The 13,781-nt window shown below is 35.5% G+C and overlaps 1 protein-coding gene across 1 annotated transcript in view; it reads left to right on the forward strand.

Moving 5' to 3' along the window:
* Positions 1 to 13,781, forward strand: part of LOC149791007 (neurobeachin-like protein 1) — a 225,434-nt gene that overhangs the window by 89,137 nt on the left and 122,516 nt on the right. Inside the window, exons 18-23 of the mRNA XM_089972877.1 lie at positions 125 to 244; positions 4,676 to 4,967; positions 7,212 to 7,294; positions 10,426 to 10,515; positions 10,655 to 10,826; positions 12,821 to 12,954. Of these exons, the coding sequence (XP_089829003.1) occupies positions 125 to 244; positions 4,676 to 4,967; positions 7,212 to 7,294; positions 10,426 to 10,515; positions 10,655 to 10,826; positions 12,821 to 12,954 (891 nt within the window). The remainder of the gene's footprint in view (positions 1 to 124; positions 245 to 4,675; positions 4,968 to 7,211; positions 7,295 to 10,425; positions 10,516 to 10,654; positions 10,827 to 12,820; positions 12,955 to 13,781) is intronic.

Raw genomic sequence — 13,781 nt, forward strand, 5'->3', positions numbered from 1 at the left:
GGGTGGGGATAGTTTCAACTGAATATTTCTATTAGGTTATTAGACCGTTGTTGAAAGCTTAATTTTTTTCTAACTTCCTTCTGAGCTTTGTAATACAAAATAGCATTATCATCTTTGTTTGCAGCACTCGGTGGATATAGTCCAGACAAGCTCCAAGAGACCATTTGTCAACAGTCAGTTGTATGTCTACGTTGATGGCAAATTCAGACTTAACTCCCATTTCAAGTTCCCAAATATGACAGAGGTAGATGTACTTTTTTCTGAAACAGATTGTATTCACATTTTATGTATTATAAACACTCTGAAACATAAGATCTAATTTTGTGTTAAATTTAACATTCAGTGTTAAATGGCGGTGATATACCAGGAATGTTTTGTGGTAAATTTAACCTAGACTGTAAAATGTTTGTGATATACCAGGAATACTTTGTGGTAAATTTAACCTAGACTGTAAAATGGCTGTGATATACCAGGAATGCTTTGTGGTAAATTTCACCTAGACTGTAAAATGTTTGTGATATACCAGGAATACTTTGTGGTAAATTTAACCTAGACTGTAAAATGGCTGTGATATACCAGGAATGCTTTGTGGTAAATTTAACCTTCAGTGTTAAATGGCAGTGATATACCAGGAATACTTTGTGGTAAATTTAACATTCAGTGTTAAATGGCATTGATATACCAAGAATGCTTTGTGGTAAATTTAACCTTCAATGTTAAATGGCAATGATATACCAGGAATGCTTTGTGGTTGGTTGAGAGTCACCACCCTCTCACCAAGCATTCCTTGATTGTGATATGCATTCATTATGCATCTTTTGACCATGGAGTGGGCTGTATGATTTTAATGGTATGTGTGAGTAATACATTGAATGTGTGTGTAATACATTGAGTGTATGTGTGAGTAATGCATTGAATGTATGTGTAATATATTGAATGTATGTGTGAGTAATACATTGAATGTATGGGTGAGTAATATATTGAATGTATGGGTGAGTAATATATTGAATGTATGTGTGAGTAATACATTGAATGTAGTTCTACTTTGATGCATAATGAAGTATCTTTTTCAGTGGTTGGCCTATCTTACAAAATCAGACAAGTTATATATATATATATATTTACCACCATGTCAGCCAATTCTGTGAGTCAGTTAATTCTGTGCAATGATAAGTCATTTCTGTAAACATTAGATCACGTGTTATTTTTGGTCAAAAATCCATTTTGTATAAAGAAAGTATGATCATATTTTAATTAAGGAAAGTGATATTCATTAAGTGTATAAAAATATCCCACATTTTGACTCGAAAATGTGATTTCTAAATTTCAACATGAAGACCCACTCCATGAACTTCTTGAACCTGTAACCCAGAAAATCATATTTACTATATATGTTTTAGAGTCATACAAATAAATACATTAATAGATTGAAATGTATACCTTAAAACAATTCTGTCTCTTAATCCAAGTTTCCAATGTTGCAAGTTGTCCCACACGTACAAAATCGTCTGCTACCCAACGTGTCAACTTGCTGGATTCCGAAGAAATTCCCCTGCATAGAGTCTGTTTTAAATTCTTTAATAATTGTCCCCCATAAAGAAGACACATTGCATCCTATTCATTGCTGTTTCTCTTCCACATGACAGCTTTTTTTTTTAAATGTTGAACTTTACTAATTTTCTTACAAGATTGGTTTAGTTTGCTTAGTATCTCTTGCCATTTATTGGCATTGTTGAGTTGAATTTTGTAAAACTAGCTATAAACATGACCTAATTACTCGACTGAACTGCTGCCAGAAACAGTCTAAAATATTATATTTCATTTCTATATCCCGATGGATAAACATTACATCTTTTCAAAGCTGTGTGCAGAATATGCCGACATATCGTGAGTCATGAAAACACGGTGATGGTATCCTCTGTGTCCAAAAATTTATATTTTTAACAGAATATTCTGCTGGCCATTGCCTCTTTTTCAATGGTAAGCACTGCAATATTTTATTTTCTTCACTTGGTATAATTTGGTATTCATTTTGCTTCATTATTGTTGACCGAAACCTTAGGTGAGCGAAATGCCTGACGTCATTGTATGTATATATGTATATATATATATATATATATATATATATATCATTTGTACATTGGCTTCACTTCGCTTGCAAAGATTTATGGAGGGGGATATCCACGTTTATTGAACACATGCAAGTGGCTGATGAGCCCAATATGTGACAGGCACGTCCATCCACAGAGGCTGCAAGGGAATGTCTGGTTTATGGTGGGTTCCTGGTTTTTTCTTCGACATCATTTTTCATCCAAACTGGCCATCTGTTTTGTTCAAAGGTGGCAGTTGCCCAGTGAACTGTACATCACCAGCTTTCATGGTCAGCAGCTTGTGATGCCCATTGGCAGTGATCAATGCCACAGGTCATGAGGGTCTTTTTCAATAAGTCTTGATATCTCTTTCGAGAGGCACCTCTAACACGGTGGCCAGTGGACAGCTGAAATGTTCTGAAATGGTGGGCACCAGTCTGTTCAGCAACACCCTAGTAAGGGTTTTACCTGCAATGGAGAGCAGAGTTATCCTACGGTAGTTTGAGCAGTTAGACTTTTCCCCATTGTTTTTGTACAAGCTGATGATGACTGCATCTCAGAGGTCTTGTGGAAGTTTCCCTTGCTCCCAACAGCAAACAAAGAACTCATGGAGTTTGGTGTGCAATCCTGTGCCTCCTCTCTTCCATATCTCTGGTGGGATACCATCTTTTCCTGCAGCCTTTCCAGCCTTTAGCTGTTATATGGCTTTTACAGTCTCTTGCAGTATGGGTGCCTCATCGAGTTCCATCTTTGGTGGCTGTTGTGGGATGCGATCAATAGCTGCTTCCTGGACTGTGCAGCTAGTGCTAAAGAGGTGCTCTGACCAGCCATTCAGGATAGAATCACTGTCAGTGAGTAGCTCTTGGCCATCTGCACTCCCCAGGGGGCTCTGTATTTGGAAGGAAGGACCATACACTGCTTTCAACGCTTCATATAACCCCTTGTAGTCACCAATGTCAGCATACAGCTGGGTTCTTTCTGCAAGCTTAGTCCACCATTCATTTTGCATGTCTCAGAGACTGCACTAGATACAGCTGCAGATAAGGCGGAAGGCTGCTTTCTTCAGTAGACAGGATGGTTGAGCGAGGTGGGCTTGGTACACTGATCTCTTTCTGGTAATCAGTTCATGGATCCAAGAACATATATATAATGAAAATACAAATAAATGACTTTACACAGTACAAGCACAAGGGGTGAATGATTCACAGTGATTTCACAATGAAAGAACAATGTGTTTTACTCAAATGGAAAAACAAATGTAGTATTTTACTCATATAGTAAAATGTATTCGCTCAAATAGTGAAATTATGTAAACAAAAGGAATGGATATACAAATTATCGTTACAGTCCCAAAACCACACTGGGTTTTACAAACCCCCCAAATTAGCCCACGGCTAAAAGATTACATTTATGGAGTTACACACTCCATCACCAGCACACTTGTCTACCAGTCACACTAGCCAATCAAGCCATCAGTATTCCAGGTTGGTCAATCAAGCAGTCAGCGCCCACCAATCTCGGACAGCAATGCCCGATCACCTGCTACTCGACCAGCAACACCATTTATTCAGCTGTATGGCTTCTATGGTTCAGCTTCACAGCTGCTCTGGTTGACTTATATGGCTAGCTCTGCAGCTGGCACCACATTGACTCCAATCACTCCAATAACTCGGATTGCTCCAGTCACTCGGGCCAGCTAAAGATAATCTAACACTGTGTACTATCATGACACGGGCATATACGATAAAACGTAATGACGTTATATACAGTAAGTTATACAGATTCCATTATCTGCACAATAATTGCAAAAAAACAAACAGATTCAGAAGTAAACCTAACCGTGCCCGACAAGAATCCTATGGTACTAAAAGTTTCTTAAAAATGTAGCTTTATATTGCTAATATAAATCCCATGCTAAGTCACAAACCAGAATAGAAAATATTTGCATCACACTATGTAAACCGAAGCTACATAGCAAACATACAAAAATAAACAGGGTAGTACAATTATTATAACTTCTACACAAGAAATTAATAATTCGCATACCTCTACAGCTGAAGATGTGCAAATCCTTAAAGTAGACCATTCACTGACAAAACGTTCCACAATGTAAAGATTTAATCTTATGGTGAGTTCTTTATACACAGATGAAGTCCTCATTCATTGTCTGAGCGCTGGAAGCATTCGGTTTTTCCCATTGAAAGCACTTCACACGTGCAGCAAAGGATGAACCAAACTCACTATTTCAAAATATTGTACAAGATATATAAATCACCCTCGGGTATCATTGTACACAAAAAGCGAAACCCGAGTACATGTATTTAATAAATAAAAGAATTTATACAATTCCATGACTATATATATATATATATGTATATATATATATATATATATATATATATATATATATATATATATATACACACATATATACATATATATACATACATACACACACACAAACTCACGCACACACACATTTGCTTTTTTGAGTTGATAATATACAATGATGTTTACTGTTTTCATCTGTTTGGCATAGCACAGATGAAAGATTTTTGAACCCATTCATACATTAATATTTTTAGCCGCTGACATCCTGCCGAGTGGGATCACCAGGATTTCGAAATTCTTTGGATGCCCTTCTTGATGTAATCACAGCACCTTCTAGTCCAACAGATAATACAAAGATTTCTCCACTAAAAATGCTGATTCAGCAAGCTACAAAGTCAAAAGATTCTGTTAGTGTGCTGACCATTCCAGCTGGCACTCAGGATGAGATGTGGGGTCCACCTGTTACCCTTCATGGTCAAATGGGCCAAGTGTGTATTTTCCATGATGCATTACAGCCATCCCAAGTCAAAGCTTTGTATACAGCAGGTTAGTTCTGTAGTCTTGGATACAGCAGGTTAGTTCTATAGTCTTGTATACAGCAGGTTAGTTCTATAGTCTTGTATACAGCAGGTTAGTTCTATAGTCTTGTATACAGTAGGCTAGTGCTATAGTCTTGTATACAGCAGGTTAGTTCTGTAGTCTTGTATACAGCAGGTTAGCTCTGTAGTCTTGTATACAGCAGGTTAGTTCTACATTATTGTATACAGCAGGTTAGTTCTATAGTCTTGTATACAGCATGTTAGTTCTATAGTATTGTATACAGCAGGTTAGTTCTGTAGTCTTGTATACAGCAGGTTAGTTCTGTAGTCTTGTATACAGCATGTTAGTTCTGTAGTCTTGTATACAGCAGGTTAGTTCTATAGTCTTGTATACAGCAGGTTAGTTCTGTAGTCTTGTATACAGCAGGTTAGTTCTGTAGCCTTGTATACAGCAAGTTAGTTATGTAGTCTTGTATACAACAGGTTATTTCTGTAGTCTTGTATACAGCAGGTTAGTTCTGTAGTCTTGTATACAGCAGGTTAGTTCAATAGTCTTGTATACAGCAGGTTAGTTCTATAGTCTTGTATACAGCAGGTTAGTTCTGTAGTCTTGTATACAGCAGGTTAGTTCTGTAGTCTTGTATACAGCAGGTTAGTTCTATAGTCTTGTATACAGCAGGTTAGTTCTGTAGTCTTGTATACAGCAAGTTAGTTCTGTAGTCTTGTATACAGCAAGTTAGTTCTATAGTCTTGTATACAGCAGGTTAGTTCTGTAGCCTTGTATACAGCAAGTTAGTTATGTAGTCTTGTATACAACAGGTTAGTTCTGTAGTCTTGTATACAGCAGGTTCTGTAGTCTTGTATACTGCAGGTTAGTTCTGTAGTATTGTATACAGCAAGTTAGTTATGTAGTCTTGTATACAGCAAGTTCTGTAGTCGTGTATACAGCAGGTTAGTTCTGTAGTCTTGTATACAGCAGGTTAGTTCTGTAGTCTTGTATACAGCAAGTTAGTTATGTAGTCTTGTATACAGCAGGTTAGTTCTGTAGCCTTGTATACAGCAAGTTAGTTATGTAGTCTTGTATACAACAGGTTAGTTCTGTAGTCTTGTATACAGCAGGTTCTGTAGTCTTGTATACTGCAGGTTAGTTCTGTAGTATTGTATCCAGCAAGTTAGTTATGTAGTCTTGTATACAGCAAGTTCTGTAGTCGTGTATACAGCAGGTTAGTTCTCTAGTCTTGTATACAGCAGGTTAGTTCTGTAGTCTTGTATACAGCAAGTTAGTTATGTAGTCTTGTATACAGCAGGTTAGTTCTTAGTCTTGTATACAGCAAGTTAGTTCTGTAGTCTTGTATACAGCATGTTAGTTCTGTAGTCTTGTATACAGTAGGTTAGTTCTGTAGTCTTATATACAGCAGGTTAGTTCTGTAGTCTTGTATACAGCAGGTTAGTTCTGTAGTCTTGTATAAAGCAGGTTAGCTATGTAGTCATATATACAGCAGGTTAGTTCTGTGGTCTTCAAAACTTGGAGTCTTCTTTCTTTACAAAGCAAATTGACATTTTATATTTTATTGAGATTAGCTGCTTTAGGATATTCCCTTTCTTTTTTGCTCCTCATTAAAAGGCAGCCAGACATACAAATTACTTTATCTGAATGATGTCATTGATGCTAGGCATTCATTTAAAAGTTATAAAACACAGCGCTTTTTTCTATGAGATAAAATTTTCCATCAAACCTTTGTAGTGTCTATTGAGAATGAACAGAATTCTATTGTTGAATCATATACATATAATGGTACTGGTATGTATTTAGAATGTGATATTATTTAGAATGTGATATTACACATTTAGAATGTGATATTACACATTTAGAATGTGATATTATTTAGAATGTGATATTATTTAGAATGTGATATTACACATTTAGAATGTGATATTACACATTTAGAATGTGATATTATTTAGAATGTGATATTATACATTTAGAATGTGATATTATTTAGAATGTGATATTACACATTTAGAATGTGATATTATTTAGAATGTGATATTATTTAGAATGTGATATTACACATTTAGAATGTGTTATTATTTAGAATGTGATATTACACATTTAGAATGTGATATTATTTAGAATGTGATATTACACATTTAGAATGTGATATTATTTAGAATGTGATATTATTTAGAATGTGATATTACACATTTAGAATTTTTTCTTTAACATCCTTAAATTGTCTGTTCTTTTCAGGGCCAAACCACTTGACTCTTTTCAGTGATGAATCAGAATTGTCAGATCTGCCTGGGAAACTTATGGTTCATTACAATGCCAAGGTACATACATTTTTGTCAGGAGTAGCAGTTTCAGCAGAAATAGAAGCAAGAACAGAAAGTTGTTGTTGTTGTTGTAGGGTTTAACGCCATTTTTCAGCACATGATAGGCTTTATAAAGAACAGAAACAACAAAAACAATAATAATGGGATGAACTCTATTATCTCCAATGTATTATCATTATTTTTAGCTAACCTGTACAGAGTCCTAGAGGGCTCGTGCAGTGGCCAGCAGCAATGGTGTCTACATCTGCATCAGTGAATGTAGACAGCATGATAAAGATTGTATTTAAGGTTTTTATTCTGGCCCCTATGAAGGATCTTTGCATTTAAATTTTACTGCTTTGTGTCCATTAGGATGTACCTAGTATCATGTTATATGTTTTACCCAGTTTTATGGATTTTTGGGTGCAAAGTTTGGAGAAATTTTTCAGGTTTAAGTTTGCTTTTATAGTGAGGTTTTCATAAACAAAAAGTTTAAAGTTTATTTTAAGGATTTGTTTACGGGTTGCACTAAAATTTGCTACTGGGCGTTATATGGCATTTGCGAGGCCTTATTTAGTACATTTTGGTACTGGGTGTTAAATGGCATTTGCAAGGCCTTATTCAGGACATTCTGCTACTGGGTGTTAAATGGCATTTGCGAGGCCTTATTCAGTACATTTTGCTACTGGGTGTTAAATGGCATTTGTGATGCCTTATTCAGTACATTTTGCTACTGGATGTTAAATGGCATTTGCGAGGCCTTATTCAATACTTTTTGATGATCTTGCCTTAGCAGAACCTTGACATTGTGACCTCTTTGGCATCCACAGACATTCCAACCCTTATGATTTGACCTTAATTCGTTAGGAAATGGTCCTTAAAATATAGACTTAATGGAATAATAGCAATCATTTGGGAAATAGGATTGTTGTGCTTAGAGCCAGATACAGGTGTTTCCATGTTTGATTCAGATCTGAGTTCTATATTAGAATCAACTGAGTTGGTCAGGGAACCAGGCTTACTTTACCAGATCTGAGTTCTGTATTAGAATTAACAGAGTTGGTCAGGGAACCAGGCTTACTTTACCAGATCTGAGTTGTATATTAGAATCAACAGAGTTGGTCAGGAAACCAGGCTTACTTTACCAGATCTGAGTTCTACATTAGAATCAACAGAGTTGGTCAGGGAATCAGGCTTACTTTATCAGATCTGAGTTCTATATTAGAATCAACAGAGTAGGTCAGGGAACCAGGCTTACTTTACCAAATCTGAGTTCTATATTAGAATCAACAGAGTTGGTCAGGGAACCAGGCTTACTTTACCAGATCTGAGTTCTATATTAGAATCAACAGAGTTGGTCAGGGAACCAGGCTTACTTTACACAAGCACCTCAAATATTTTCAACTGTTTACATTTTGTCAGGCAAAATATCTACATAATCAAGCTAATGCTTATAGTATTGTCAAACTGTGGCATCCAAACAACATGCTGCATTTTAACAAGGAAAGGGGCAATCACCCATTTATGAAATTTAAATAGCACAGAAGAATGAAAAGGAATATTCAGAATTCTTGGGGAAAAACCTAGAAGACAGTAATTCTAATACAACTTTAAATCCAAATGTCCATGAAAGAATTCAAAATAATTCTGTACAACTATTATATATCCAAATGGTCTTTCAATGATTTTTGGAGCACATTATTATTCCAACAAATGAGTATAATTAAATAAATAAATCGGTCATCTCAGATCTTCCAGCCTTCCCTTTGTCCACTGCCACTGTGTGGAAATTTATAAGATCTTGTAGTACCTGCATTAGTGGTATCATCCTTGACTTCTGCCCCAATTGTCTCGGGAATTAATTTGAAGGTCAGATATACAAAGGTTTTAACTGCTACAACATTTTCTGATTGGAATATATATAGGCAGTAGTAGCAGGAAGACACCTCATATTCATGATGAATTAAGATCCCAGGGTCTGTGTCCTAGGGTCAGACTAATTGAGTGGGTGCATATTCTGGATGGGGAGGTGCATTATGCAATCAAAACTATAGGGATTTATGACGGCAAGCTATTCCAGTTGCTGAACTTTTTCTAGCATTTTGTTAGGCTCATGGACTTCACCTCTGAACAAGCCATTAAAGCATGCAAGATCTAATTTAAGGTAGAATCAGAAAGGCTTTGACATGTAATACTAGGACATGTAACAGTGCATTGGCAATGAAATAATAGAACATGTCAAAAAAGCTTTAACTAGTAATAGTGTGACATGTAAAAACAAATTTTACATGTCATAGTAAGACATGTCAAAAGGGCATTGACATATAATAGTAAGACATGTCAAAAGGGCTTTGGCGATGTAATAATAGAACATGTCAAAAAAGCTTTAACTAGTAATAGTGTGACATGTAAAAACAAATTTTACATGTCATAGTAAGACATGTCAAAAGGGCATTGACATATAATAGTAAGACATGTCAAAAGGGCTTTGGCGATGTAATAATAGAACATGTCAAAAGGGCTTTAACTAGTAATAATGTGACATGTAAAAACAAATTTTACATGTCATAGTAAGACATGTCAAAAGGGCATTGACATATAATAAGACGTGTCAAAAGGGCTTTAACTAGTAATACTGTGACATGTAAAAACAAATTTTACATGTCATAGCAAGACATGTCAAAAGGGCATTGACATATAATAGTAAGACATGTCAAAAGGGCATTGACATATATTAAGACATGTCAAAAGGGCTTTAACATATAATGCTAAGTCATATCAAAAGGGCTTTGGCAATGTAATAATAGAACATGTCAAAAAAAGGGCTTTCACTAGTCATAATGTGACATGTAAAAACAGCTTTTACATGTCATAGTAAAACATGTCAAAAGGGCATTGACATATATTAAGACATGACAAAAGGGCTTTAACTAGTAATAACGTGACATGTTAAAACAAATTTTGCATGTCATAGTAAGACATGTCAAAAGGGCATTTACATATAATAGTAAGACATGTCAAAAGGGCATTGACATATATTAAGATATGTCCAAAGGACCTTAACATGTAATAGTAAGACATATCAAAAAGGGTTTTAACATGTAATAATGAGACGTCAAAATTTGTGACATTTTTCTGTTTCTTTGCAGGCATGTAAAAGTAATCAATGTATTGACCTCTCTGGCAACCAAAACCATGGTCAGCTGAGTGGACAAAAGTGTGTCACATGGGACATTAAGGTATTTACATGCATTTTTTCTTTACCTTTATATATCTACCATTCTTGTATTTTCATTTAGGAGTAATGCATCGTGTTTAATAATGCTACCAAATTTCCTCCAGTTTTGAAGATTGTCTTCTCTTACTTTCTTCACACAGGATGTGATAAACTGTATTGGAGGTATCCAGGTCCTATTTCCACTACTTGAGCAGGTGAACAGAACTCAAGAACCCATTGAATTGGCCAGCCCTGATGTACAGGAACTAAAGAGACTTTTTCAGTCCCAGGACCATGAAGACTGGGTTGTCCTTCCAAGTAGTTCTTATGCAGGTTAGTTACAGCTCAGTCAGCAATGAAACAAAAATTATCCATTTCAATACCGTTTTTATGTTGGCCAGCCTTGCCTTTCAGGAAATACAGGGTCTGATGCAGACACTACGTTGTCCTTCCCACTATAGAGGGTCTGATGCAGACACTGGGTTGTCCTTCCCACTTGTTCTTATTTAGGAATATGGGTCAACCCTTACTTTCAGGAGTTACAGTGTCTGACTCATTCATAGGAACAAAACATCTAAGTTGTACTTCCAAGTAGTTCTTATTGGGGTATATGGACTTTCAGGAGTTACAGTGTCTGACACATTCATAGGAACAAAACATAAGTTGTACTTCCAAGTAGTTCTTATTGGGGTATATGGAACCCTTACTTTCAGGAGTTACAGTGTCTGACACATTCATAGAAACAAAACATCTAAGTTGTACTTCCAAGTAGTTCTTATTGGGGTATATGGAACCCTTACTTTCAGGAGTTACAGTGTCTGATACATTCATAGGAACAAAACATCTAGGTTGTACTTCCAAGTAGTTCTTATTGGGGTATATGGACTTTCAGGAACTACAGGTTCTGATACAGTCACAGAACTATGTCTGAGCTTTTTACAGAGCACCTAATATTTACTCTGTATTCAAAATGCCACATCTCTGAAAGAAACATTTAGTGTTCTAGATGCAACTTTTATATCCACTTTGACAATGACATCTGTTCATCATTTTTTGACTTTTTTTAACTTAACTCTCGCTAGACATATAGCCACTCTTGTGCTGATGTGCCTTAAAATGTTCATAATGTCTGGCATTAAAATATTCATAATGTCTGGCATTAAAATGTTTAACATTTTGTGTTAATTTGAAGGACAAAAGTTCTTCAGTTATTATATTTTCAGAGTTCAAATTTTAAGCTTAGACTGATTTGTGGCTTGGAACAATATATGTCGCTTAGATGAATTCTCATCTCTGTTTAATCACAAAAACAGTTTTCACATTCCCATCTATACTGTAAATGGTGTATAAAATATTATATTTTAATAAGTGTACAGTGGGGATATTAGATCAAATTTACCTTTTTTGTAAGTATATAGAAGGGATAGTAGGTCAAATTTACCTAAAATAAATGTGTGTAAGTGTACATTGGGGGCATTAAGGCATGTAAGGTATGATTTTCAAAGACTAATATGTTTTGTATTCCAAACTAGTACAGTATTAAGTATGATTTTCAAAGACTAGATTGATTTGGGGCCCTGAGTTGCGAAGTGGTCTAAAGCGCTCACCATTCCAGATCACTGCCAGCTCGCCTCTGTCTGTGTGGGTTCGAGTCCAAGGCTCGGCTAGCGTGGGTACATGGGAAAGCCTGTCAGTAGCTTCTCATGGGTCGGTGGTTCTTCCCGGGGTTTTCCAGGGTTCTTCTTCCACCAGTTATACTGGCCGCCATGTATAGCCTATCTTGTGCTGAAAAATGGCATTAAACCCTAGAACAACAAAGACAAGATTGTATGGTTTAGTGGTATTAATTATGATTTTCAAAGACTGATATGTTTTGTTTTCCAAACTAGTACAGTATTAAGTATGATTTTCAAAGACTAGATTGTATGGTTTGGTGGTATTAATTATGATTTTCAAAGACTAATATGTTTTGTATTCCAAACTAGTACAGTATTAAGTATGATTTTCAAAGACTAGATTGTATGGCTTGGTGGTTTTAATTATGATTTTCAGAGACTAATATGTTTTGTATTCCAAACTAGTACAGTATTAAGTATGATTTTCAAAGACTAGATTGTATGGTTTGGTGGTATTAAGTATGATTTTCAAAGACTAATATGTTTTGTATTCCAAATTAGTACAGGATTAAGTATGATTTTCAAAGACTAGTATCTGTTTTATTCCAAATTAGTACAGCACTAAGTATGATTTTCAATGACAAATATGATATGTATTCCAGACTAGTACAGTACTGTGATTTTCAATGACAAATATGATGTGTATTCCAGATAAGAAGCTTCAGCAAAATCAGGTGGCAGGATTCCTGACCCTACTTCGAAACATGATGCAGACACACACCACAAACCAGGATACATTTGTGTGTTGCTCAGGGGCAGCCACACTCAGTGCTCTCCTGCAGAAGGTATGTGGACATATAAACATTTCAATTTAATATAATGTAGAAGGCATGTGGAATAACCAATATATTTTACCATATTTACCTTAGATGTTGGGACACCATATTTGTTGGGACACCATAAATTCATTTTTAAAGTAACTTTTTATGTACTGTATGTTCTGGGACACATTGTCTCTTTTTAGTCATAAGTTGTAGGACACCTTTTAGATCATTTGAAAATTATATATTGGAAAACGCACTCTAACTGAAATTTTATTTTTAAAAAATATATAACTGTACTCGGTAAAACTCTTAAATTCATTGCAGCAGCATCTTGTCAACACAACCATTATCCTGCACATGTAAAATCCATTCTTTCGGTGCATGAGTATATATTTTTAGCTTTCTCATGCCATGAAAAATTATCATTAGAGGCAATACATCTCCTGAAACAGAAACTGCAAGACTAAAGTCAGATTTAAAAAAATCATCACCAGTCATGCTAATTCTCACACTTTTGACCCCCATCTTATTTGTCAGTCTGTCCAGCAATGAGATCAAAGTACACTAGAATTTCATCCATGTTAATGATTTTATTGTCTGCAAAATCATCTGCTTCTCTTCTGGCCTTCATGAATTCATCAAATAATTTTATTTTCTCCAAATCTTCTATGCGACAGTGGGTTATCGATGTCCATACACGAAGCACTTTATTGTGTCACTTTATAAATTGTTCCATTGTTTCAATTTATTTTCACAATTCCCGATGAAAAGGAACCAAAGTAAGCTTCAATATCTCGGTCAACTTTGTATATTCTAAAACAAAATTTTAAAAAATGGCACTCTTAAAA

The sequence above is a fragment of the Sinohyriopsis cumingii genome, chromosome 10 (assembly GCF_028554795.1).
Source record: "Sinohyriopsis cumingii isolate HCF-2022 chromosome 10, ASM2855479v2, whole genome shotgun sequence".
Lineage (NCBI taxonomy): Eukaryota > Metazoa > Mollusca > Bivalvia > Unionida > Unionidae > Sinohyriopsis > Sinohyriopsis cumingii.